The sequence below is a fragment of the Mytilus edulis genome, chromosome 14 (assembly GCF_963676685.1).
Source record: "Mytilus edulis chromosome 14, xbMytEdul2.2, whole genome shotgun sequence".
NCBI lineage: Eukaryota > Metazoa > Mollusca > Bivalvia > Mytilida > Mytilidae > Mytilus > Mytilus edulis.
The window spans coordinates 60,450,508-60,478,067 of NC_092357.1; the positions used below are offsets into that span (position 1 = coordinate 60,450,508).

General features: G+C 33.8%; 2 protein-coding genes and 1 long non-coding RNA gene across 3 annotated transcripts; all 3 read right to left on the minus strand.

Moving 5' to 3' along the window:
• Positions 1 to 1,995: 1,995 nt before the first annotated feature.
• Positions 1,996 to 8,861, minus strand: LOC139504352 (mucin-2-like). Its single transcript, XM_071294425.1, has 5 exons — positions 8,847 to 8,861; positions 7,835 to 7,954; positions 7,251 to 7,302; positions 3,468 to 6,311; positions 1,996 to 2,638 (listed from the first exon to the last, which is right to left on the minus strand). Exons 1-5 carry the CDS (start codon positions 8,859 to 8,861, stop codon positions 2,553 to 2,555), a joined length of 3,117 nt encoding a protein of 1,038 aa, XP_071150526.1. The 3' UTR covers positions 1,996 to 2,552.
• A 697-nt stretch (positions 8,862 to 9,558) lies between these two features.
• LOC139503453 (uncharacterized) lies at positions 9,559 to 11,774 on the minus strand. The gene is made up of 3 exons (XR_011659106.1): positions 11,665 to 11,774; positions 10,408 to 10,459; positions 9,559 to 9,841 (listed from the first exon to the last, which is right to left on the minus strand). It is a non-coding gene; the product is annotated as an uncharacterized lncRNA (long non-coding RNA).
• Positions 11,775 to 12,753: 979 nt separating this feature from the next.
• LOC139504353 (uncharacterized) lies at positions 12,754 to 25,596 on the minus strand. Its single transcript, XM_071294426.1, has 7 exons — positions 25,369 to 25,596; positions 24,347 to 24,463; positions 18,804 to 18,855; positions 17,014 to 17,303; positions 15,909 to 16,031; positions 14,025 to 14,076; positions 12,754 to 13,061 (listed from the first exon to the last, which is right to left on the minus strand). The coding sequence occupies exons 1-7, from the start codon at positions 25,594 to 25,596 to the stop codon at positions 12,754 to 12,756; spliced, it is 1,170 nt and encodes a 389-aa protein (XP_071150527.1).
• Between the last annotated feature and the right edge of the window lie 1,964 nt (positions 25,597 to 27,560).

Here is a 27,560-nt window from a genome sequence, read left to right on the forward strand (position 1 = left end):
TTGTAATAAAATTTTAATCTGCGTTTAAGATTTTAAATCAATCAAATATATCTCAATCTATTTACTTTTAAACAATTTAGAAAAACATCAATATTTTATCTATAAATTAATGATAGATACCAGGATTCATATTATGTTACTATTCACAACAAATAAATACCATCTTGAGGAAAGATTTCGAGTACTAAGCAGAATAAGGTCACATGCAAGATCGAAATTATGTTACTATTCACTATAGAAAGTGGGTGCGTTTTAAATTAAAGATACTGCAAATAGCAACTATGGAACGAGAACAGGAAAACAATGAAATATTAATGTTTATATCAAACCTTATAACTGAGGAAACAATTGGGGTTTAACCACATTGCGGAAGGATTTTTTTGTTACGTAGAACGAAGTACATTGCAATTGGAAATTATCCCATATTGCAAAACGATTTATCGTGTGAAATAGAAATTTTCGTTATGAAGATATTGATTATGAAAAAATAAAACATTGTAGAAACTTGTAATTCAAGTGAAATTGATAAGAGTTTTTCTGATGACAACTTTTGTGCACTTTAAAGTAGACAAACCTTAACAAAATTCGTCGGACAATCATTAAAAAATATACACAGTTTTCCTCCTGCTCACATACGTTGAATTCAGACATTATCAATTGTCAATAATAACCAAATCGTCTATTTAATTTCAGTACCTTTTTCAACACAAAAATTATCAATTGTGCTATAGGCAAAGTTGTTCAAGATTATATATTTTTAGCTGTATTTGATAAAACATTTCGGATTTGTTTGGGTGCTCAATCCTCTTCAATTTCGTACATTATTTTGCATTTTGTTTTATACGAGAGTCACTGATGATAATTTATAAATGTGACCTACCGAATTAGACTATTTACCGGATTTGTAATCACATAAGCAACACGACGGGTGCCACATGTGGAGCAGGATCTGCTTACCCTTCCGGAGCACCTGAGATCACCCCTAGTTTTTGGTGGGGGTTCGTGTTGTTTATTCTTTAGTTTTCTATGTTGTGTCATGTGTACTATTGTTTTTCTGTTTATCTTTTTTCATTTTTAGCCATGGCGTTGTCAGTTTGTTTTAGATTTATGAGTTTGAATTTCTCTTTTGTATTTTTCGTCCCTCTTTTATAGACAAAACGCGCGTACACACATATTGTTTAATCCTAGCCTAGTTTATATGGTGAGTTTAGTTACTTTTATATGAGTTTGACTGTTCCTCTGGTATCTTTCGTCCTAATTTTATAAGAAGAAAGAAAACAATGCACTTATGGAATATAGTGCGGTGTTTCTCATCCGACAATAAACTATTATTTAAAAGAAGTGCCTTCCATTTCAAAATGCCCTAAAACTACGTACTTTGCATTTCAATGTGTTGATATGAACGTCTCTGGTGTGTCCAGTGTATACACATCTTGCATCGCCAGTACCTAATATATCCGATGTATTTTGTAGGCATGCTCATTCAATGATAATGGCCTCTAATTAGATATTAGAAGATGTGAAATGAGTGAAAATGAGACAAATCTCTATCCAAGTCACACTTTGTAAATGTCAACCATTATATATTCATAGAACGGTCTTTAACACGGAGCCATGGCTCACCCCGAATAGCAAGCTTTAGCAAGTATACCGAAGGCACCAAAAATGACTAGTATAAAACCATTCAAACGAGAAAACCAAAGATTTGATATATATATATATATCTATATATATATATAAAACGAGAAACACGTGTTAAGCACATCAACAAACAACAACTACTGAAACTTTGTATAAGTGATCAGTCTGCTCTCTTGTTTGTATATTTTTTTTCCTCTTATATTTAATTCGTTTTCCTCAGTTTTGGTTTGTTACCCCGATTTTTTGTTTGTTGTCCATAGATTAACGAGTTTTGAACAGCGGTATACTACTGTTGCCTTTATTTAAACGTTATTCTTACATGATAGGAACATCGTGCGCTTATTTACTTGTGATCTAGCTATTAAATGACAGAATGTAGTTGACATTTTATTTAGTTTTGAAATATTATATGGCCACTATCAAAGTGGATGTTAAGTGTATATATATTTATATATTTATTTTATAAATGAAAAAAGGAGTCCAATAGATAAATTATACAATTGTTCAGAATTCATACTAAATTCTTCGTCATCTTGTGATTGTTCATAGGTTGAAATTGTTATAGAGAAATCATGTTAATAACTATTATTATAATAATATCTTTCTCATGCGAATTTATGATTTCTTTCCCGGCTTTCGCTGTACTTTTGTCCGTTTTGTTTTTGTTTTTAAACTCTTCTATTTGTAAGTTTTGGATTTTGAAATATGTTAGTCTCTAGTATCACTTAGGAGACATTTTATTGTCGAATAACGCATCTATGCAGACAAATTATTACCGTTAAAAAGGACACTTGTTGTTGACTTTGTTCAGTAAAATGTTGATTGAAAGTTTGCTAATTTAAATGATAAACGATATATCGTGCTTTTGTGAAGGAAGGTGCACGTCGTTAGAAAACTGAAACTAGTCCAATTTACAGCAGATATTTAAGTATTCCAACTGTTGCTATGGTGATGACAATGGAGATAGCTTTATTGAAGGGCAGAACTGCTCCAGAATCTGAAAAAAGGAAGATATGAATTAAATATTGGTTTTAAACTGATGACATTACTATGTCCCGAATCTTGTTGAAAAATGGTCTCAAGTAAAAAGCATCTGTTTAAAAGAGTATATTGTATAAATATGTGAAGAACATCAGTTTAAGTTAGTTAGCGGTAAATGTATAAATAATAAAGACAGAAAATGGCACGGTCAATGTCCCTCCTACAAAGCAACTGTCATCTTTTGATGTTAAACTTAACACCCTAGTAAAACTATGAAACATACATTACATTACGTTGTGCTAAAAATATGTCCATGTTTGTATAGTAATCATTACGTGGCTATTTCAAGCAATTGTATTATAAGCTATCTTTATTAGTGTCGATGGTACTTATACACGGTTTTACATAAATTTCATTAATTTGATTGTAAGGAAGGGAACCCTCTCATCCTATATGTATTCCTCATGCTAACTTTATCACTTTTGAAAAGTATATTTACACATAAACAAAATGTTTAGAAAGACGCTTAATTAAATGATGCAACCGAAACGATTTTTTTCGTAACGATAGAAAATTAAAAATTCTATATGTATACCTTGACATAAAAGCCTGCATTATAATGATCAAGAAATTGTTTAAGGACACATAGATACATTCAAAGACAAAGATAATTCAATATAGAAACAAGTTTGGTGAAATTAAAGCTAACCCTTTAATTTGCCAGGGGCATCGATCAAATTACCTGTAAAATTTCAATAGAGCTTCTGTGTTCAAATATATAAACAAATGCCTAAAATCTTTGAAACTAATATACTAAACTGTAAACAATACAACATAAATCTTACCAAAATTTAAAACAGCAAGCTGGGCGGTTGTCGTTGTCGATGTTGTAGTTGAAGTTGTTGGCGTCGATTGTGTAGTTGTTGCAGTTGTTGTTGCAGTTGTTGTTGTAATTGTTGTCGGTGTTGTTGTTGTTGTCGTAGGTGTAGATTGTGTAGTTGTTGTGGTTGTTGTTGTAGGTGTTGTCGATGTTGTTGTTGTAGGTGTATATTGTGTAGTTGTTGCAGTTGTTGTCGTAGGTGTAGATTGTGTAGTTGTTGCAGTTGTTGTTGTAGTTGTTGTCGGTGTTGTTGTAAATGTCGTAGGTGTAGATTGTGTAGTTGTTGTAGTTGTTGTTGTAGGTGTTGTCGGTGTTGTTGTAGTTGTTGTCGGTGTTGTTATTGGAGTTATTGGTGTAGTTGTTGTCGGCGATGATTGTGTAGTTGTTGCAGTTGTTATTGTTGATGATGCAGTTGGTGCCGAACTTGATTGCATGTTACTGCTGGACAGATTTGACATAACATTGCTGGACAGATGTGGCATGACACTGATGGACATTGGTGGCATATTACTGCTTGACATTGGTGGCGTATAACTGCTGGACAGTGGTGGAGTATTACTGCTGGATATTGGTGGCGTATTACTGCTGGACATTGGTGGCGTATAACTGCTGGACATTGGTGGCGTATAACTGCTGGACATTGGTGGCGTATAACTGCTGGACATTGGTGGCGTATAACTGCTGAACAGTTGTGGGGTATTACTGCTGGACATTGGTGGCCTGTTACTGCTGGCCAGTGGTGGTATATTACTGCTGGACTGTGGTGGCGTATTACTGCTGGACATTGGTGGCATATTACTGCTGGACATTGGTGGTGCATTACTGATGGACATTGGTGGCATATTACTGCTGGACATTAGTGGCGCATTACTTCTGGTCAGTGGTGGCATATTACTGCTGGACAGTGGTGGCGTATTACTGCTGGACATTGGTGGCATATTACTGCTGGACATTGGTGGCGTATTACTGCTGGTCAGTGGTAGCGTATTACTGTTGAACATTGGTGGCATATTACTGCTGGATAGTGGTGGTATATTACTGCTGGATAGTGGTGGCGTATTACTGCTGGACATTGGTGGCATATTACTGCTGGACATTGGTTGCGTATTACTGCTGGTCAGTGGTGGCGTATTACTGCTGGTCAGTGGTGGAGTATTACTGCTGGTCAGTGATGGAGTATTACTGCTGGTCAGTGGTGGAGTATTACTGCTGAACATTGGTGGCATATTACTGCTGGACAGTGGTGGCGTATTACTGCTGGTCATTGGTTGCATATTACTGCTGGACAGTGGTGGCATATTACTGCTGGTCATTGGTGGCATATTACTGCTGGACAGTGGTGGTGTATTACTGCTGGACATTGGTGGCGTATTACTGCTGGACAATGGTGGCGTATTACTGCTGAACATTGGTGGCATATTACTACTGGACAGTGGTGGCATATTACTGCTGGACATTGGTGGCGTATTACTGTTGGACATTGGTGGCATATTACTGCTGGACGGTGGTGGCGTATTACTGCTGGTCATTGGTGGCATATTACTGCTGGACAGCGATGGTGTATTACTGCTGGACAGTGGTGGCGTATAACTGTTGGACAGAGGTGGCGTATAACTGCTGGACAGTGGTGGAGTATTACTGCTTGACATTGGTGGCATATTACTGCTGGACAGTGGTGGCGTATTACTGCTGGTTATTGGTTGCATATTACTGCTGGACAGTGGTGGCATATTACTGCTGGTCATTGGTGGTATATTACTACTGGGCGGAGGTGGCGTATTACTGCTGGACAGATGTTGCATATAACTGCTGGACTGTGGTGGCATAGTACTGCTGGAAATTATTGGTATATTACTGCTGGACTGAGCAGGCGTATAACTGCTGGACAATAGTGGCGTATGACTGCTGGACTGTGGTGGAATATTACTGCTAGATTGATATATCATATTACTGCTGGACGGTGGTGGCATATTACTGCTGGACATAGGTTGCATAGTACTGTTTGATGTTAGTGGCATAGTACTAATAGACGGATATATCATATTACTGCTGGACGGTGGTGACATATTACTGCTAGACGGGAAAAGCATATTACTGCTGGACATAGGTTGCATAGTACTGTTTGATGTTGGTGGCATATTACTGCTAGATGGATATATCATATAACTGCTGGACGTTGGTGGAAAAATACTGCTGGACGGTGGTAGCATATAACTGCTGGACGGCGGCGTCATATTACTGCTGGACGGTGGTGGCATATTACTGCTGGACAAAGGTTTCATAGTACTGTTTGATGTTGGTGGCATAGTACTAATAGACGGATATATCATATTACTGCTGGACGGTGGTGACATATTACTGCTAGACGGGAAAAGCATATTACTACTGGACATATGTTGCATAGTACTGCTGGACGCTGCTGGAAAAATACTGCTGGACGGATATATCGTATTACTGCTATACGGAGCTGGCATAATACTGCTGGACTGTTGTAGCATATTACTGCTTGACGGTTGTGGCATATTACTGCTAGACAAATGTGGCATATTACTGCTGGAATCATGTGGTATATTACTAGATGTCGATGGTTGCATTTTGACACTTGAACTAGCACCGTAATAAGTAGTGCTTTGTGGATAAGTTGTGCTATATAATTGTGAAGAAGTTGATACCATTAAATATGGCGCGCATGAATAACAACAATCAACTGGTACGAGCGAACAATAATTAGGAGAGTTCGCTACCATATTCGGACATGTCCAGCCATTGTCAAATATTGGTCCCAATCTATCTCCATACAAACAGGATTCTACAAAATAAACGATAAAAATGTTATCTTTACGAATTTCACTTTTATCTTTATTTAACGAGACAAAAGACAAAATTTCCCATCTTTTTACTTTACAACTGAAAAATAGATACATACATCTTGGTATTTCCGAGTATTCAATTCGGGCAAGGACTTCTATCATATATAATTTGTTCATTGTGGTTGCTTTCGATCACTAGCACTTATGAGTTTTAAAACTTGTTTTTTTTTAAAACCCTTACATAAAAAGTAAATGAAACAATTTGACTTTCATCTACTGCGTTACAATATGTAAATGAAAATTGTTTTTTTTTTTGCGTCCGACGTGCGTTAATATTTAACAACATGTAAGAAGTTGTTTTTCGAAAATCACTTTTATGTTGGAATTCGTGATCCTGAAATAAGGTTGTTAGATGGTTTTGGTTGGATTGAAGGGTTTCACTGTATAACAAAGTTGCATTTTGAAATTTAAATGTTCAACCTTCATACAAATATACTAAGATAGTTGACGGCTGTCGCAAATTAAATGTATACTCAGGACGCGAGCATAATAATATATGGATATAAACCCTTCTTTATACTATATCTTATCCTAAATTGGATTTTTAACGTACATGTACGTGCTAGTACGGGTTGCCAAATGGGACTTGAACTTTTTGTAATCAAAATCAATTTTGTGTACACAAAATTCAATTCTGTCATAACAAAATAATTTTTTCTTACAAAACTATGTGATACAGACTTGTTTTATGAGAACTTCAATTTGTGATGACAATCATTTTTTGTTGAACAGAACTCACTTTTGTCCGTACAAAATTGAATGTCGAGTACAAAACCACAAGAGTCCCATTCGGCACCCCGTAGCTAGTGCGCAAGGTAACTATTTTTCATCAGTGTCAAAAAGACGTAGACTTTAGCAACTATAGGTATTAGACTTACCATCGCCAGAAGGTGCAGATGAATCTGTAGTACATACACCAGATATACACCACTGTTAAAGATAATAACAGATTTGAGCTATTTTAAGAAATGAAGAAATAATTTTGTTCTTAACATGTCATCTTGATTTATGTCAAAAACTTTCTCAGGTACAAACTGTTTTATTTTATTTACATCTGTATATAAATATACTGGTATATAGATGAAAAAAAGATTCTTAATTCTTTTGAAAGAATCATACCTTTTTATATAATTTTCGCATCAATCAAAAGTTTATTCAAAACATTTGGTCACATGCAATTTCTTTTTTAACTATCTTACACTACAGACGGAGTTAAAGGTTAGCCTAATATAATCGGTTATTGAACCAATCGAAGGATTATTGACGAATATTATAAAATATTTGAATGCAAAAAAACGAAAAGAGTATTTGACTGCATATTTTACAAAACGTTAAAATACAGTTTAATTCTATGAACTTATGTCAGATACAAGAAAACCAGTTCTAAAGAAGTTTTGCTCTTTTATAGAAAAAATCCACGAAAATTGGTATACAACGAAAAATAATGAATTCACAGTAATACCTTTTTATTTCCACACATCGTTCCATCTGTGACTGTAGCTGACAAACAACTAGACGTGTTAGTGGGATTTGCGCACCATAAGGTAGTACAGATAGAAGTAAAGTCACCGTTGTATGGTGCCTGGAACAAAACAGATTACTCATAAAGAAAGTCATACGTACCGATTTTACAGATCCGTTCAAAAGTCCTAATTTTTAAAACCTAATAAGCATGTGTTGTAAAGCAATACATATATAATGTCCGTTTCATTCATATAAAGCATACCTCAAAGGAGTAGGTTCAGTAAGACCCCTTTTTGGCCCCAAAATATAGCAGTTTTACAAAGTTGTTAAAATGTAAACTTTTAGTTATTCATTGGACAGTAGAATGCTTCTGCTACATAAATATGGGCTGTTTTTAACAATACAATCCACATATATCCGGTATTAGCACCATTAAGTCATGCTAAATTACTGAAATCTTCATAATTCTAGCATTTTAGTAAAATTTTAGACGGTTTTCGTGTAAAACGAAAGTGGCCGCATTCGTGTTCATCCTTAATATTAAAATGTAAGTTGTATTTGATGCAAATACATAACATATATAAAGGTTGAGGATGAACACGGATGCGGCCACTTTCATTTTTATCAAAAACCAACTGAAAAATTACATTTTTCGGCATATTTGGTAGATTTTTCATATTTGAGCTTGAATCGGATGGTTTTTAATAACTAAATCTGTTAAAATCTTTCACATAAACTAATTAATTCAAGTAAAATAGACACTTAAGTGTTTAAAAAGTGGTCAAAGTCTTTCGTCAGATGAACCTGAAATTTGAGGCCAAAATCGGTCCTTACCGGACCTACTCCTTTACTCTTTTTAACGTGCAAAATGATAGTTTGAATCTTGAAATTTGTGGATTTTGATGGAAATCGGTAATCGAACAATTATCTTTATTTTTTAGGCAAGATTGACAAAAAGTTTCGTACTGAACTACAGACGGGTGAAGTCCTAACCTGCACAGCAAGTTTACTTGATAACCAGTCATTTGTACTGGTCAAAGTAACCTGTAACAGGATTTAGGACAGCTCTGCCCAGTCCTAGGATTTGTTTTATCTTGCAAGCATTGCATATTTAAAATGTCTAGACATTTATCAAACGACTAAAATACTTTAATTTCCATTCCCATCAATAGGTTAAAACTCAGAGAAATGAGTATAGTTTCCACAGTTATAATATATTCATGACCTACGTCATATGAGCTTCGATAACTGTACCAGCCTTAATTGCATTACCCTAGTTATAGTTCTTTAATTACACGAAGCATGTAACTATCTTTTCCTTTTCATATCAGGTGTAGGGTTTAAATATTCATGATAAAGTTCAATTCAAGAAAATGCTTCGGACGAAAAAAAATTATACTATTAGTTTAATTTTTATTTACTAGGGTCGATAGTATTGTTGGACTGTTTAAGTCCCTGGGCGTAGCATCACGTCAGATATCCGAGCTGTTGAACTGACGTGGTCTATAAACATATCTTTTATTTCAAACACTCTATTTATCCAAGTATCTCAGACAAAGCTTACCTCAGATCAATTTTTCTTTTCTTTTCAGTTCTTTATCGGTTTTTAAAATCGTCTTGACAAGTCACGTGTATGTTTTGTAAAAAGCATTAGCCCACATATATTTTGTTTGAGAGTTCATCGATATGAAAACTCCAATTACATATACACTTACCCGGCACATGAATGATCCAGCGCCACGATTACTTTCACATTGTAAATCTATGTCTTGAGGTTGTAGTGGCAGACTGCTTGTAGACGTAGGTGGCAAAGCAGTGGCTGTCGTTAAAGTTGACAAAGTTGTCGAAGATGATAGGGGAGTTGTTGTTGGTAGGTATGGGGCACAAGAATAACAACAAGTTATAGCGTTCGATGGACAGTTATTTGGAGCATTTGCAACCATATCTGCGCATGTCCAGCCGTTGGTAAATACGGCTCCTAGCTTATCTCCATATAAACAGGATTCTGCAAGAATATTTTGTTAACGGTCAGCTAATTTTGCAATTATTAGTTGATAAGAAAATACTTCGATTAATTTGAATGAGATAGTATAACAACAACGCAAATTTATCAATTTTCTCTTATTTTGCAATATGGTAACTGATTTAAAAAATACAAAAGCGACTTTAATGTGACATAGACTACTTTTTATTATGTACCTTACTAAATGAAGGTTTTTAGCAGAAATACAAATCCAAAGCAGCGAATTTTGTACGATTTGTCGGTTTGGTGTATATCATTTCAGATAAAATCAGTAGCAAAAAATAATGTAAGTAAATGTATATGTGAATATTTAACCAAGATAGTTGAAGTGAAATGAACTAATTGGAAATTTTCACGGTGATGGAGTAATTGTTTTTAATTATATTTTATACGATTAAACTGTTCCTTGTTGTTCGGCCTCATATATAACATTGACATCCTTATATTTTCCCAAAAAGTTTCAACTGGGATGAAAAAAACTTTAATAAACATAATCTTTTATTACAAGATAGCTGATAGATATCAAATAATAATAATCAAATATTTACCATCGCCTGCTGGTGCGTTTGCATCTGAGGTACAAGCTCCTGACATACACCACTAAGTTAATGTAAAAGAAAATATAAAATATTGTAATCAAATGAAAATCCAAAAATGAGATTCAAAAAGGGATTATTTCTGATCAGTAAGGTTTGTTTCTTGTTTTTTATTTGTTTTTTTTCAAATTTGCGCAATTTTGTAACTCGAAATAATAGGCTTTATGTAATAATTGACTTAACCCTTTCCCTCTCAGGCATTTAAGACTTTTGCTTATCGAAAAGACACTATCAAAGTTTAAATGATTACTGCATTCGCATCAATGGTCATACACATGCCATGTTGGGCTCAAATGAAAGATGATTGGTTAAAATTTAAAAAAAATAAGTTTGAAGACTGTTGGAGAAAAAAGTTAAAAACTACGAAATCCTGGGACAAAAAGTCGTGTAGAGACATAAGGTTGCGCTAATAGGATCAGGTTTTGGTAAACACCCATTGCCTCGAGTCTGTTGTCGCCAAATGCGTGATTTTTACGCACATCTAGGAGGAATTCACTCTTTAAAATGTCATTGTTTCATTGAAATATACATGTTCCTTTATTCAAACAAAAGTGTTTTCAACTTTATCATTGCGCAACACTAACGAAACCATGTTTTGTTACATCTATTTCAACTTTGCACTCATCGAAAGGTTGGCACTGCGCTATAAGTGTTTTTTCAAGAAGTTCTGCTTTTTGGTTTCTCGCATATCAAGTAAATGATTATATAACCTTCCAAACGTTGATCTCGATAAAAGCTTCCTCATCTCATGTAAAGTCACTCTAAGTCTCGTTTACAATTCTGCTTATGTCGTTCATTTTGGGCTTTTATTGTGGTGTCAACACCACATCTGAGTATAGTTTGTCGGTTGCAGTTTTTGACACCTCTCATCATCACACTTCCTCGGGTAAAACTTGACGACCCCAAGGAGACAAATCTTCACAAACTTCTCATTCCTGTAAATGTGGAATTGTTGTTTTCTGTTTTGTTATGGGTTAGGTTTTTTTTGGCGGGGGGGAGATATCTTTCTTCTTAATCTAGCTTTTTGGGTATTAATTAGTGCAAAAGTTTTATTGCAGTGAGTTTTTAATAATGTTTCGAAATAGGTTCTGTGTTTCTTATGTGAATACAGTTCAGTATACATTTAGTTTTAGCGTAAAAACATATTTGATATTATTACTAATAAAACAAGTAATACGACAAAATTAAATTAAATTTGACGTATGCTACCTTTTGATTGCCACACAATGTACCATCTGCGGCTGTCTGTCCGTAACAGGTTGACGAATTAGATGATGGGTTTGAACACCACAGCGTTGTACATAAAGATGTAAAGTTTCCGCTATACAATCCCTAAAACAAATATTCAAATAGTATTAATTATTGAGTTTAATCAATAATTGATACATTACATAGTCATTTTTGTCGGTGAGTTCCAGCGCCTGTGAGTCAATGCGATTTTCATATGTATCTTATTTATCTCTACTAGTTGAGACATATAAAAATAAACAATAAAATATGCTAGGCCTTTAGTTATCTTGACTTTACCTTTCATGTTCAATGATGCATTTATTCATGAATTCCATCAATGTTTATTTTTATAATGTAGAATACATGTTATCGTGCGAATAGTAAATAGTTATCAATAGTAAATGCCACACTTCAATGTACCTACTAGAGTATCTTATACATGAAACGACCAAATATAGATATATTAAATGTTCCCATATTCAACATAGTTTGAACTATATAAGGCTTTACAAATATGCGTTATCTTTGTAATATATACATATATAAGAGGGAAAATTCAAAAACTACAATCTGCTGTTTATATCCTTACCAATAAATATGTACGGCATCTATTATAGCTTCTAACATTTTGTGATTTACTTGATAGATCTGTTGTTAAAATTGTTTTTTAAATTTGTTAAACATGTGATGTAATTTTTAAAGGAATTCATCCGTCAAAGCCCCTTTTTTGTCTATTTCATTAAACCAATAAACTGTATTGTTTAAAGTAAATAAAAAATTACGTCTGTTGTCTTTATTGTACTAGTACATGTCTATATTAATTTGGAATACAATGACAACAGTTTATCTTAAATCTTATTAGTTTTTCGCAGAGGTGATATATGACACAGTGTTTACAGCATACACAATTAGTTTGCTCTTATTGTGTGAAAATAGATATACTAAATTTTCTATAGGCCATTTTCTAAATTATTTTTATCATGACGTAAGGAAAAAAATAGCTCTTCTTTTTTCAGCATCATTTAAATCGTTTTGTTCTCGTCCTATGCTAGGGACTGTTTTTTTTTATTATTTTGATTCATTTACCCGGCACATGAATGATCCAGCGCCACGATTACTTTCACATTGCGAATCTGCGTCCAGAGATTGGAGTGCCACACTGCTGGTAGACACAAGTGGCATAGGACTAGTTGTTTCCAAAGTGCTTAAAGTTGAAGTAGACTGTGTGACAGTTGTAGTTGTTAAGTATGGAGCACAAGAATAACAACAAGTTACAGCATTTGATGGGCAGTTGTTTGGCGCGTTAGCCACCATATCTGAGCATGTCCAACCATTGGTAAATACTGCTCCTAACTTATCTCCATATAAACAAGAATCTACAAAATACATAAAAAGTAAAGTTAGGTAAATATTAATGCGACAACAATCTTACAATGAACTAACTGTAAATAGAAACATTAATGTGTAAATTTATTATTGCAATTTTGTCATTTTTTGTCAATTCGATTTTCATGTTTGCGATATTGAGAGGGACGCTGTTAAACTCATATAAACAAAAGTTCTGAACGCGATTTTAAATTATTGCGATTATAACCCTAACGCATTTATCGCAAATGTTCTTTGATTCTTAGTTACTTTAAGAAGTAAAGAAATTGACATGGGGCTAATACATTGAATAACACATTCAGCGTTAGTTCATCATTGAGTCATAGAGGTTATAACACTTCAAATATATTTAACATACATGTAGAATGTTTTCGTTGGTGCTACCATGATTTTCTCTTATTTTTCAGTGTAAATTCACCTTGCGATAAGACGTGTCACGGTACTTGTCTATCCCAAATTCCTGTATTTGGTTTTAATGTTATATTAGATATTCTCATGGGATTTTGTCTGATGCTTGGTCCGTTTCTGTGAGTGTTACACTGTTGTGTTGTGTCGTTGCTCTCCTCTTATATTTAATGCGTTTCCCTCAGTTTTAGTTTGTTACCCCGATTTTGTTTTTTGTCCATGTATTTATGAGTTTGAACAGCGGTATACTACTGTTGCCTTTATTTAACCTCTGCATTACTACGAATACAAAATAAGAGTTAGCATTTGGTAAGTTTTGTTAGGCCATTGGAAATGAACTAATTGGAAAATTTTACGATGATGGAGTAATTTTATTTAATTATATTTTATATGATTGAACTGTTCCTTGTTGTACGGCCTCATATATAACGTCGACATCTTTATATTTTCCCAAAAGGTTTCAACTGGGATAAAAAAAACTTTAATAAACATAATCTTGCATTACAAAATAGCTGATAGATATCAAATAATAATAATCAAATATTTACCATCGCCTGCTGGTGCGTTAACATCTGAGGTACAAGCTCCCGACATACACCACTAAGTTAATGTAAAAGAAAATATTAAATATTGTAAAGAAATGAAAATCCAAAATGAGATTAAAAAAGGAATTATTTCTGATCAGTAAGGTTTGTTTCTTGTTTTTTTAGTTTTTTTTTTCAAATTTGCGCTATTTTGTAACTCGAAATAATAGGCTTATTGTAATAATTGACTTAACCCTTTCCCTCTCAGGCATTTTAGACTTTTGCTTATCGAAAAGACACTATCAAAGTTTAAATGAAAACTGCATTCGCATCAATGGTCATACACATGCCATGTTGGGATCAAATGAAAGATGATTGGTGAAAACTTAAAAAAAATAAGTTTGAAGATATTTCGTCATTTTTTGGTCACGTGGTATATTTCCTAAAGTCACGTGATTGTTGGAGAAAAAGAGAAAAAATACGAAATCATGGGGCAAAAAGTCGTGCAGAGACATATTGTTGCGCTAATAGGGTCAGGTTTTGGTTAAAACACAATGTCTCGAATCAATTGAAGACATATAAGTTATCATACTGGTATAAAAAGACGCATAACGTGCTATAGGTCTTGAACTATAGATATCCATAACATTCAAAATAACTGATTTTAGACGCTGTTTTGTCCAATTTCAAACTTGGACACTAGTTATTTGTCTAATTCGTTTCAATCAATCAGCAATCTAAATTTTGTTTTTATAAGGGAAAATTAATTGAAATACGAATGCTAGCTTGATCCGGTACACCCTAGACAGAGTCCGATGGAGCAAATGGGGTACAAAAAGGCGGGGCAATGTGGCACACACATTCTATTAAAAACCTTTCGTACGTTTTCTTTTTGAAATTGAAAGTAAAGTTAAGTTAAGTTACATTTAATATAGGAAATAATTTTTCCAACCCGGGCTGTGAGATTCGAACACTCAATCTTATCGCCTTGGGATAGATCAGCATACCCCTGCGCCACTGGCATTGTAAATAATTTATTGAAATTTAAGTACTTAAGTCTATTACTACTGAAAAAATTAAAATAAAATGATACAAAAATCCTCACCGAGTTTGTTTCCTTTTGCAATTATGTCTTCAGATGTTATTTTTTGTTGCCAAATGCGTGCTTTTTACGCAAATCTAGGACGAATCCACTCTTTAAAATGTCATTTTTTCATTGAAATATACATGTTACTTTATTAAAAAAAAAGTGTTTTCAACTTTTTTTTATACCGCAACACTTACGAAACCATGTTTTGTAACATCTATTTCAACTTTGCACTAATCGAAAGGTTGGCACTGCGCTATTAGTGTTTTTCCACAAAGTTCGGCTTTCTGGTTTCTCACATATCAAGTTAATGATTATATAACCTTTCAAACGTTGATCTCGATAAAAGCTTCTTCATCTCATGTAAAGTCACTCTAAGTCTCATTTACAGGTCTGTTTATGTCGTTCATTTTAGGCTGTAATTGTGGTGTCAACACCACATCTGAGTATAGTTTGTCGGTTGCAGTTTTTTTGGTAACTCTCATCATCACACTTCCTCAGGTAAAACTTGACGACCCCAAGGAGACAATTCTTTGCAAACTTCTCATTCCTATAAATGTGGACTTGTTGTTTTCTGTTTTGGTTTTTTTTTTTTTTTTTTGGGGTGGGGGATATCTTTGTTCTTAATCTAGCTTTTTGGGTATTAATTAGTGCAAAAGTTTTATTGCAGTGAGTTTTTAATAATGTTCCGAAATAAGTTCTGTGTTTCTTATGATAATACAGGTCATTATACATTTAGTTTTAGCGTAAAACGTATTTGATATTATTACTTATACAACATGTAATACGACACGATTAAAATTAAATTTGACGTATGCTACCTTTTGATTGCCACACAATGTACCATCTGCGGCTGTCTGTCCGTAACAGGTTGACGAATTCATTGATGGGTTTGAACACCACAGCGTTGTACATAAAGATGAAAAGTTTCCACTATACAATCCCTGAAACAAATATTCAAAATAGTATTAATTATTGAGTTTAATCAATAATTGATACATTACATCGTCATTTTTGTCGGTGAGCTCCAGGGCCTGTGAGTCAATGCGATTTTCGTATCTTCTTCATCTCTATTAGTTGAGACATATAAAAATAAACAATACAATATGCTAGGCCTTTGATTATCTTGACTTTACCTTTGCATGTCCAATGACGCATTTATTCATGAATTTCATCAATGTTTATTTTTATAATGTAGAATGCATGTTATCGTGCGAATAGTAAATAGTTATCAATAGTAAATGTCACACTTCAAATTTGTAGTCTTATACATGTAACGACCAAATATAGATATATTAAATGTTCCCATATTTAACATAGTTTGAACTATATAACTATATAAGGCTTTACAAATATGTGTTATCTTTGTAGTATATACATATATAAGAGGGAAAATTCAAAAACTACAATCTGCTGTTTATATCTTTACCAATAAATATGTACGGCATCTTTTATAGCTGGAACATTTTGTGATTTACTTTTTAAATCTGATGTTAAATTTTGTTTTTAAATTTGTTAAACATGTGATGTAATTTTTAAATGACTTCATCCCTCAAAGTCCCTTTTTTGTCTATTTTATAAAACCGATAAACAGTATTGTTTAAAGTAAATAAAGAAGTATGTATTTTGTATTTATTGTACTAGTACATGTCAATATTAATTTGGAAAACAATGACAACAGTTTATCTTAAATCTTATTAGTTCTTCGCCGAGGTGATATATGACACATTGCTTACAGCATACACAATTAGTTTGCCTCTTATTGTGTGAAAATAGATATACGAACTTTTCTATAGGCCATTTTCTAAATTGTTTTTATCAAGGCGTAAGGAAAAAATAGCTGTTTTATTTCAGCATCATTGAAATCGTTTTGTTCTCGTTCTATGCTAGTGACTGTTTTTTTTTTTATTATTTTGATTCATTTACCCGGCACATGAATGATCCAGCGCCACGATTACTTTCACATTGCGAATCTGCGTCCGGAGATTGGAGTGGCACACTGCTCGTAGACACAAGTGGCATAGGACTAGTTGTTTCCAACGTGCTTAAAGTTGACGCAGACTGTGTGACAGTTGTAGTTGTTAAGTATGGAGCACAAGAATAACAACAAGTTACAGCATTTGATGGGCAGTTGTTTGGCGCGTTAGCCACCATATCTGCACATGTCCAACCATTAGAAAAAACTGCTCCTAACTTATCTCCATATAAACAAGAATCTACCAAATACATTAAAAATAAAGTTGGGTAAACATCAATGCGACAACAATCTTACAATGAAATAACTGTACATAGAAACAATAATGTGTAAATTTATTATTGCAATTTTGTCATTTTTTGTAAATTTGATTTTCATTTTTGCGATATTGAGAGGAACGCTGTTAAATTCTTATAAACAAAAGTTCTGAACGCGATTTTAAATTATTGCGATTATAACCCTAACGCTTTAATCGCAAACGTTCTTTTTTTATTCTTAGTTACTTTAAGAAGTAAAGAATTTGGCATGGGGCTAATACATTTAATAACACATTAAGCGTTAGTTCATCATTGAGTCATAGAGGTTATAACACTTCAAATATATTTAACATACATGTAGAATGTTTTCGTTGGTGCTACAATGATTTAACCTCTGCACTACTACGAATACAAAATAAGAGTGCGAATTTGGTAACTTTTGTTAGGCCATTGGAAATCATGCCGGTTGTACGAGTTCTTCGGATTATAATCGGTAGCATACTTTTCAAATATACTTATACAACTATACACATGTTCTACATTCTTTGTACAATAAGGTTACAAGAGCGCAATTATTCGTAATGCATTTTCCATAGGGTACCACTAGTGTTCCGTATTTTTTTCCTCGAAGACTACACAAACTAGGTAAAAACGGGTAGCAGTTCCTGTTACTAGAAATACCATTCTTGGATTATAACTTAAAAAATATATAGGGTCATGCTGCTCAAATTGACTTAAAATGCAGTTGAAAAAGATTGTCTATTTTTTTCGCTTAATGAAAAAGGCATATTTTTAATGGGTCCGACGTACAGAAATGGAAGATATTTTCTATACTTCGTATAATGTGAATATGATTTTCGGCAATTTTTAAACTAATTGGATAAGCTTTCGATTAAATATAATTCCAATCCTGTATCAACCAATCAGAAACCGTATAGGATTCTATTATTAGTACCATCTTGGGGTAAAAAACTTGCCGGTAAAATGCAATTAAATGTAATCATCAGTAGGTGTTCTGACCGACGAAAAAAAACGTGGATATTACAACTAGAACACACCAATATCAATTTAAGGTTATACATTTTGAATTCATGGTTAAATAGAAATATTTCATGAATTCATTAGGACAGCAAATACCTAAACTTTATTATCACAAATACTTGAATCAATATGCAACATTCTAAATTGCTGTATGAAAGGTGTATCGTATGAATGAAAATATTACTAAGTGAAAATTAAGATAATCTATTTATATTGTAGATTTGTTATCTTTTTACACTCACAAGAACTCAAATATACATCTATCAAAAATGAATCGCAAACATTAAGAATAGATTCTGCATGCAAAGTGAAGAACAATTATTTCCACCAATGATCTTAGACTGTTCAAACATCGTTACAATCGATTAAAAAAGGAACCAATTTAAAACCTCAAGTAATGTCTAATATTTCAACTGATATTATTATTTTTAACAAACACTTACCATCGCCTGGTGGTGCATTTACATCTGAGGTACAAACTCCCGATAAACACCACTAACAAAAAATATAAAAAAAGAAAAAGAATAGTCAATAAATGTGTAATCCAGTAAGCTATGTTTGCTCTGTATTTTTACTAAATTGGTTTATTAAGTAACTACATGTAGCAACGATATACTTGAAGTATGCTCTGACTTTGAGGCTTATTTTACAATTCAACAGCGCTTAGCATGCATTTGCATTCCTCCAGACACTTGTCAAAAACAAGAGGATCACAGAAGCCAGATTATTTAATTTCACTTTCAGATATATTGATGATGTTCTTTCCATAAACAATCCGAACTTTTCTGATTGGGTTCCATTAATATATCCCCAGAACTAGATATTAAAGAAACAACAGACACGTCTTCCTCCGCCTCATTTTTAGACTTATATCTCGAATTTGACTTACACAGTCATCTCAGTACCAGAATCTATGACAAACGAGACGATTTTAATTTTGAAATTATAAATTTCTCCCACCTTAGTAACAATATACCAACTTCACCTGCATATGGGATATATATTTCCCAAATTATTCGATATTCAAGAGCTTGCAGCTCCTACTCAGACTTTGTAAAACGTCATCAGTGTCTAAGTAGAAAGTTGATGAACCAGGGGTATGTCAAAGAACGTCTCGTCCCTTTTCTTAAAACGTTTATCGGAAGGTACACAGACCTTGTTGATAAATATTCCGTATCAACTTCACAAATAATACACCATGGTCTTGATGTATAGATTCTGCGTACTGATGTTTTTTATCATCTTAACAACGTGTTTTATAGTTCTTTGTTTTGTCCTTGTTCTATTATTAATATTACTTTTACTGTTGAATGGGTCTATGTGATATCCGTTTAACGTGGCTCGGCACTTATAAATCTCCTCAATGTGTTGTATTGTCTTTAATTTTTTGGTGGCGTGCTTTGTATATGCGACTTTTTGTATTTCTTTGGTTCTTATCACGTGACTTTGTACTTTAAAAGATCCCGTCAGTATGATATTGTTCTAGTTTATGTCATAATGATATATTTTTATTATGAATAAGAAAATACGTTGAACCATAAACGTCAAAATCATTCAATCGCGTAGTGGAATTAACCTTTGGACTATTTTCAATCTCGGTCTGTTTCTGAAATTTATTCTAACATACTTTTGATTTTTTAACCCTAGATGCTAACATTGCCTATATAAATTTTAAAATTGTTTGTATGCACATTGAACGACAAATTTATGTCACGTATAAAATTGTCTGACGTCAGACACACAAATCAATGAATGTGTTTGTAGATAGATGATTTGTGTTCCGTTAAATTGTTCCTTTTAAAATTGTATTTATTTGGCTTTTTAACTATTTTGATCTGAGCGTCACTGATGAGTCTTATGTAGACGAAACGCGCGTCTGGCGTATAAAATTATAATCCTGGTACTTTTGATAACTATTTACACCACTGGGTCGATGCCACTGCTGGTGGACGTTTCGTCCCCGAGGGTATCACCAGCCCAGTAGCCAGCACTTCGGTGTTGACATGAATATCAATTATATGGTCATTTTTATAAATTTTCTGTTTACAAAACTTTGAATTTTTCGAAAAACTAAGGATTTTCTTACCTCAGGAGTAGATTACCTTAGCCGTATTTGGCACAACTTTTTGGAATTTTGGGTCCTCAATGCTCTTCAACTTTGTATTTATTTGGCTTTTTAACTATTTTGATCTGAGCGTCACTGATGAGTCTTATGTAGACGAAACGCGCGTCTGGCGTATAAAATTATAATCCTGGTACTTTTGATAACTATTTACACCACTGGGTCGATGCCACTGCTGGTGGACGTTTCGTCCCCGAGGGTATCACCAGCCCAGTAGTCAGCACTTCGGTGTTGACATGAATATCAATTATATGGTCATTTTTATAAATTTTCTGTTTACAAAACTTTGAATTTTTCGAAAAACTAAGGATTTTCTTACCTCAGGAGTAGATTACCTTAGCCGTATTTGGCACAACTTTTTGGAATTTTGGGTCCTCAATGCTCTTCAACTTTGTATTTATTTGGCTTTTTAACTATTTTGATCTGAGCGTCACTGGTGAGTCTTATGTAGACGAAACGCGCGTCTGGCGTATAAAATTATAATCCTGGTACTTTTGATAACTATTTACACCACTGGGTCGATGCCACTGCTGGTGGACGTTTCGTCCCCGAGGGTATCACCAGCCCAGTAGTCAGCACTTCGGTGTTGACATGAATATCAATTATATGGTCATTTTTATAAATTTTCTGTTTACAAAACTTTGAATTTTTCGAAAAACTAAGGATTTTCTTACCTCAGGAGTAGATTACCTTAGCCGTATTTGGCACAACTTTTTGGAATTTTGGGTCCTCAATGCTCTTCAACTTTGTATTTATTTGGCTTTTTAACTATTTTGATCTGAGCGTCACTGATGAGTCTTATGTAGACGAAACGCGCGTCTGGCGTATAAAATTATAATCCTGGTACTTTTGATAACTATTTACACCACTGGGTCGATGCCACTGCTGGTGGACGTTTCGTCCCCGAGGGTATCACCAGCCCAGTAGTCAGCACTTCGGTGTTGACATGAATATCAATTATATGGTCATTTTTATAAATTTTCTGTTTACAAAACTTTGAATTTTTCGAAAAACTAAGGATTTTCTTACCTCAGGAGTAGATTACCTTAGCCGTATTTGGCACAACTTTTTGGAATTTTGGGTCCTCAATGCTCTTCAACTTTGTATTTATTTGGCTTTTTAACTATTTTGATCTGAGCGTCACTGATGAGTCTTATGTAGACGAAACGCGCGTCTGGCGTATAAAATTATAATCCTGGTACTTTTGATAACTATTTACACCACTGGGTCGATGCCACTGCTGGTGGACGTTTCGTCCCCGAGGGTATCACCAGCCCAGTAGTCAGCACTTCGGTGTTGACATGAATATCAATTATATGGTCATTTTTATAAATTTTCTGTTTACAAAACTTTGAATTTTTCGAAAAACTAAGGATTTTCTTACCTCAGGAGTAGATTACCTTAGCCGTATTTGGCACAACTTTTTGGAATTTTGGGTCCTCAATGCTCTTCAACTTTGTATTTATTTGGCTTTTTAACTATTTTGATCTGAGCGTCACTGATGAGTCTTATGTAGACGAAACGCGCGTCTGGCGTATAAAATTATAATCCTGGTACTTTTGATAACTATTTACACCACTGGGTCGATGCCACTGCTGGTGGACGTTTCGTCCCCGAGGGTATCACCAGCCCAGTAGTCAGCACTTCGGTGTTGACATGAATATCAATTATATGGTCATTTTTATAAATTTTCTGTGTACAAAACTTTGAATTTTTCGAAAAACTAAGGATTTTCTTACCTCAGGAGTAGATTACCTTAGCCGTATTTGGCACAACTTTTTGGAATTTTGGGTCCTCAATGCTCTTCAACTTTGTATTTATTTGGCTTTTTAACTATTTTGATCTGAGCGTCACTGATGAGTCTTATGTAGACGAAACGCGCGTCTGGCGTATAAAATTATAATCCTGGTACTTTTGATAACTATTTACACCACTGGGTCGATGCCACTGCTGGTGGACGTTTCGTCCCCGAGGGTATCACCAGCCCAGTAGTCAGCACTTCGGTGTTGACATGAATATCAATTATATGGTCATTTTTATAAATTTTCTGTTTACAAAACTTTGAATTTTTCGAAAAACTAAGGATTTTCTTACCTCAGGAGTAGATTACCTTAGCCGTATTTGGCACAACTTTTTGGAATTTTGGGTCCTCAATGCTCTTCAACTTTGTATTTATTTGGCTTTTTAACTATTTTGATCTGAGCGTCACTGATGAGTCTTATGTAGACGAAACGCGCGTCTGGCGTATAAAATTATAATCCTGGTACTTTTGATAACTATTTACACCACTGGGTCGATGCCACTGCTGGTGGACGTTTCGTCCCCGAGGGTATCACCAGCCCAGTAGTCAGCACTTCGGTGTTGACATGAATATCAATTATATGGTCATTTTTATAAATTTTCTGTTTACAAAACTTTGAATTTTTCGAAAAACTAAGGATTTTCTTACCTCAGGAGTAGATTACCTTAGCCGTATTTGGCACAACTTTTTGGAATTTTGGGTCCTCAATGCTCTTCAACTTTGTATTTATTTGGCTTTTTAACTATTTTGATCTGAGCGTCACTGATGAGTCTTATGTAGACGAAACGCGCGTCTGGCGTATAAAATTATAATCCTGGTACTTTTGATAACTATTTACACCACTGGGTCGATGCCACTGCTGGTGGACGTTTCGTCCCCGAGGGTATCACCAGCCCAGTAGTCAGCACTTCGGTGTTGACATGAATATCAATTATATGGTCATTTTTATAAATTTTCTGTTTACAAAACTTTGAATTTTTCGAAAAACTAAGGATTTTCTTACCTCAGGAGTAGATTACCTTAGCCGTATTTGGCACAACTTTTTGGAATTTTGGGTCCTCAATGCTCTTCAACTTTGTATTTATTTGGCTTTTTAACTATTTTGATCTGAGCGTCACTGATGAGTCTTATGTAGACGAAACGCGCGTCTGGCGTATAAAATTATAATCCTGGTACTTTTGATAACTATTTATACGATGATGACTGATGTAATCATATTTTGACTATTTTATGTATTGTGTTTAGTTAACATATCAATGTAAATATATCGGAATTTGATGAGACTGTCATCAAAGTGAGAGGGTTAGCGCTTTAAAATTAGGTTTAATCCACCATTTTCTACATTTGAAAATGGCTGTACCAAGTCAGGAATATGACAGTTCTTGTCCATTCGTTCTTGATGCGTTTTGTTATTTGATTTTGCCATGTGATTATGGACTTTCCTTTTTTTATGATTTTCCTCTAAGTTCAGTATTTTTGTGATTTTACTTTTTTTCAAATTTGACCATCAAGTGTACTGACACGAAATTAGCATTTCGATTCTTGTAAAATTCATTTAGATGTTTGTTTGATTTAATTTGGTTTCAAGGGTTTTAATCACGTTTTTCTCAAATGGTTTATTTTTCAGGTTAGGTTATTTCATTTTAATGATATTACTTATTAAGATGACAATCTTGAACGTTCTGTACATTGAAATCAAACTAATGTCTGCTATCGATATGTTTTATGAGCCATTTGCATAATTGAAAAGACATATTTATAAATCGTTGAGAGTACAAAAGATCTTTTATATATGTATATGCAACACATGTCTGTCTGTCCAAGGTGATATTCAAACATATCCTTGCATATTGTAATCAGTTATTATGACACATGTTTTAAAGTTGCAATTCTATAAGTGAATATTTTTTATTGGATTGGATTGGATTAGTAATTTTGTTCCTAAATAAGTTATGAGCTTTCAAATTAAATGTGTATTCCCTTTGCTATGAAATAACATTTATTGATATACTTCTCAATAATACAGGGAAATCCGTAAATTGATTTTTATGTTCATGTCATACCTTATGATTGCCGCACAAGGTGCCATCTGATGCCGTTTCTCCGTAGCAGGTTGACGATGATGGGTCAGAACAATACAATGTTGTACATAGTGTTGAAAAGTCTCCACTATACACTCCCTAGAATCAAAATTAAAGTCATTTTCATATTATTGCAAAAATGCAGTCTAAAGTATTGTTACGTGTGTACTGTACACCACATGCACAAGTGATGAGATTGTTTTCATTTTGTCGGCTCCACCAAAGTCATTTATCCTATTTGAAAGTAGTGACAACAGATTTTAAATGTTTTGATACAGCCATATGTATTACTCGCTCTTTTTTTACGCATATCATATGCTTAATCATATCAAAAAGAAAAAAATGACCGGGGCTCATTTTGGCTCCTAAATTCAAAAGTCAAGTATTTAAAATCTTCCTGAAACATCCTTCAGGTGACCATTAATTTGTGGTCAGACATCAATTTATTTATGAATTGTGTCATATATACAATGTACATTTACTTGTATTCGGGATTCGAATTGAAATTTAGTGCAAAACAAATACCGATATAGTTTTTTTGAAATATTCTCATTAATCTGCAACTCAAGCTAGGTTTCCCTCCAAACGATGTTTTGCTGCCTTTTCAGGGCTTTAATCATGCCTCTTATGTCAGTTACGTAATGCAACCAATACAAGTCGTCGTTACCGTCTACGATTTTGTAGTAAAAAAATACTTACTCTGCACATTACAGATCCATTATCTAGTAGTTTAATTATTATTTACTAGGGTCGATAGTATTGTTGGACTGTCAGATATCCGAGCTGTTGTACTGACGTCGTCTATAAACATATATTTTATGTTAAACACTCTACTTATCCAAGTATCTCAGGCAAAGCTTACCTCAGATATTTTTTTCTTTTCTTTTCAGTTCTTTATCGGTTTTTAAACTTGTCATGACAAGTCACGTGTATGTTTTGTTAGCCCACACATATATTGTTTGAGAGTTTATCGACATAAAAGCTTCAATTAAATATACACTTACCCGGCACATGAATGATCCAGCGCCACGATTACTTTCACATTGTAAATCTATGTCTTGAAGTTGTAGTGGCAGACTGCTGGTGGACGTAGGTGGCAAAGCAGTGGTAGTCGCTAACGTTGTCAAAGTTGTCGAAGATGATAGGGGAGTTGTTGTTGGTAGGTATGGGGCACAAGAATAACAACACGTTACAGCATTCGATGGACAGTTATTTGGAGCATTTGCAACCATATCTGCGCATGTCCAGCCGTTAGTAAATACGGCTCCTAGCTTATCTCCATATAAACAGGATTCTGCAAGAATATTTTGTTAACGGTCATGTAATTTTGCAATTATTAGTTGATAAGAAGAGATGTCGGTTAGATTTGAATGAGATAGTATTCCAACAACACAAATTTATCAATTTACTCTTATTTTGCAATATGGTAACTGATTTAAAAATACAAAAGCGACTTTAATGTGATATTGATCACTTTTAATTATGTACCTTACTAAATGAAGGTTTTTAGCAGAAATACAAATCTAATGCAGCGGATTTTGTACGATTTGTCGGTTTGATGTATATCATTTCAGATAAAATCAGTAGCAAAACATAATGTAAATAAATGTATATGTGAATATTTAACCAAGATAGTTGAAGTGAAATGAACTAATTGGAAATTTTCACGGTGATGGAGTAATTTTCTTTAATTATATTTTATACAATTGAACTGTTCCTTGTTGTACGGCCGCATATATAACGTCGACATCTTTATATTTTCCAAAAAGGTTTCAACCATTGTCAACTGGGATGAAAAAAAAATATTTAATAAACATAATCTTATATTACAAGATAGTTGATAGATATCAAATAATAATAATCAAATATTTACCATCGCCTGCTGGTGCGTTAACATCTGAGGTACAAGCTCCTGACATACACCACTAAGTTGATGTAAAAGAAAATATTAAATCTTGTAAAGAAATGAAAATCCAAAAATGAGATTCAAAAAGAGATTATTCTGATCGGTAAGGTTTGGTTTTTTTTGTTTTTTCATTTTTTGTTTTTATTTTTTGTTTTTTCTTATTTGCGCAATTTTGTAACTAGAAATAATAGGCTCAATGTTAGACTTTTACTTATCGAAAAAACACTATTAAAGTTAAGATGAATACTGCATTCGCATCAATAGTCATACACATGCTATGTTGGACTCAAATGAAAGATGATTGGTTAAAATTTAAAAAAATAAAGCTTGAAGATAATTTGTCATTTTTTGACAGGTGGTATATTTCAAAAAGTCACGTGACTGTTGGAGAAAAGTGAAAAAATACGAAATCCTAAGGCAAAAAGTCGTACAGAGACATAGTGTTGCGCTAATAGGGTCAGGTTTTGGTTAAAACACAATGCCTCGAGTCTGTTGAAGACATATAAGTTATCATGCTGGTATAAAAAGACGCACAACGTGCTATAGGCCTTGAACTATAGATGTCCATAACATTCAAAATAACTGATTTTAGACGCTCTTTTTGTCCAATTTCAAACTTGGACACTAGTTATTTGTCTAATTTGTTTTCAATCAATCAGCAACCTAAATTTTGTTTTCACAAGGGAAAATTAATTGAATTACCAATGCTAGCTTGATCCGGTACACCCTAGACAGAGCCCGATGGAGCAAAGGGGGTACAAAAAGGCGGGGAAATTTGGCACGCACATTCTATAAGAAACCTTTGGTGCGTTTTCTTTTTAAAATTGAAAGTAAAGTTAAGTTAAGTTACATGTAATATAGGAAATAATTTTTCAACCCGGGCTGTGAGATTCGAACACTCAATCTTATCGCTTTTGGAAAGATCAGCATACCCCTGCACCGCTGGCATTGTAAAGAATTTATTGAAATTTAAGTACTAAAGTCTATTACTACTGAAAAAATTTAATTAAAATAATATAAAAATCCTCACCGAGTTTGCTTTTTTTTAGAGGAATCCACTCTTTAAAATGTCATTTTTTCATAGTAATATATATAATACTTTATTCAAAGAAAATTGTTTTCAACTTTATCATACCGCAAAACTTACGAAACCATGTTTTGTTACATCTATTTCAACTTTGCACTGATCGAAAGGTTGGCACTGCGCTATTAGTGTTTTTTTTCACAAATTCGGCTTTCTACATGTAGTTTCTCACATATCAAGTTAGTGATTATATAACCTTTCAAACG

Excerpts from the sequence above, each read along its gene's own strand:
- LOC139504352 (XM_071294425.1), bottom strand. Across the intron at positions 7,303-7,834 it reads CGATGTGTGGAAATAAAAAG|TGGTGTATATCTGGTGTATG; the intron begins GTATTACTGTGA and ends TATCTTTAACAG. Across the intron at positions 6,312-7,250 it reads ATCTGCACCTTCTGGCGATG|AATCCTGTTTGTATGGAGAT; the intron begins GTAAGTCTAATA and ends TTTATTTTGTAG.
- LOC139504353 (XM_071294426.1), bottom strand. The coding sequence starts at position 25,596 with ATGGTTGCAAATGCTCCAAATAACTGTCCATCGAATGCTGTAACGTGT. Across the intron at positions 18,856-24,346 it reads CCTTGTGCGGCAATCATAAG|TGGTGTTTATCGGGAGTTTG; the intron begins GTATGACATGAA and ends ATTTTTTGTTAG. Across the intron at positions 13,062-14,024 it reads TAACGCACCAGCAGGCGATG|ATTCTTGTTTATATGGAGAT; the intron begins GTAAATATTTGA and ends TGTATTTTGTAG.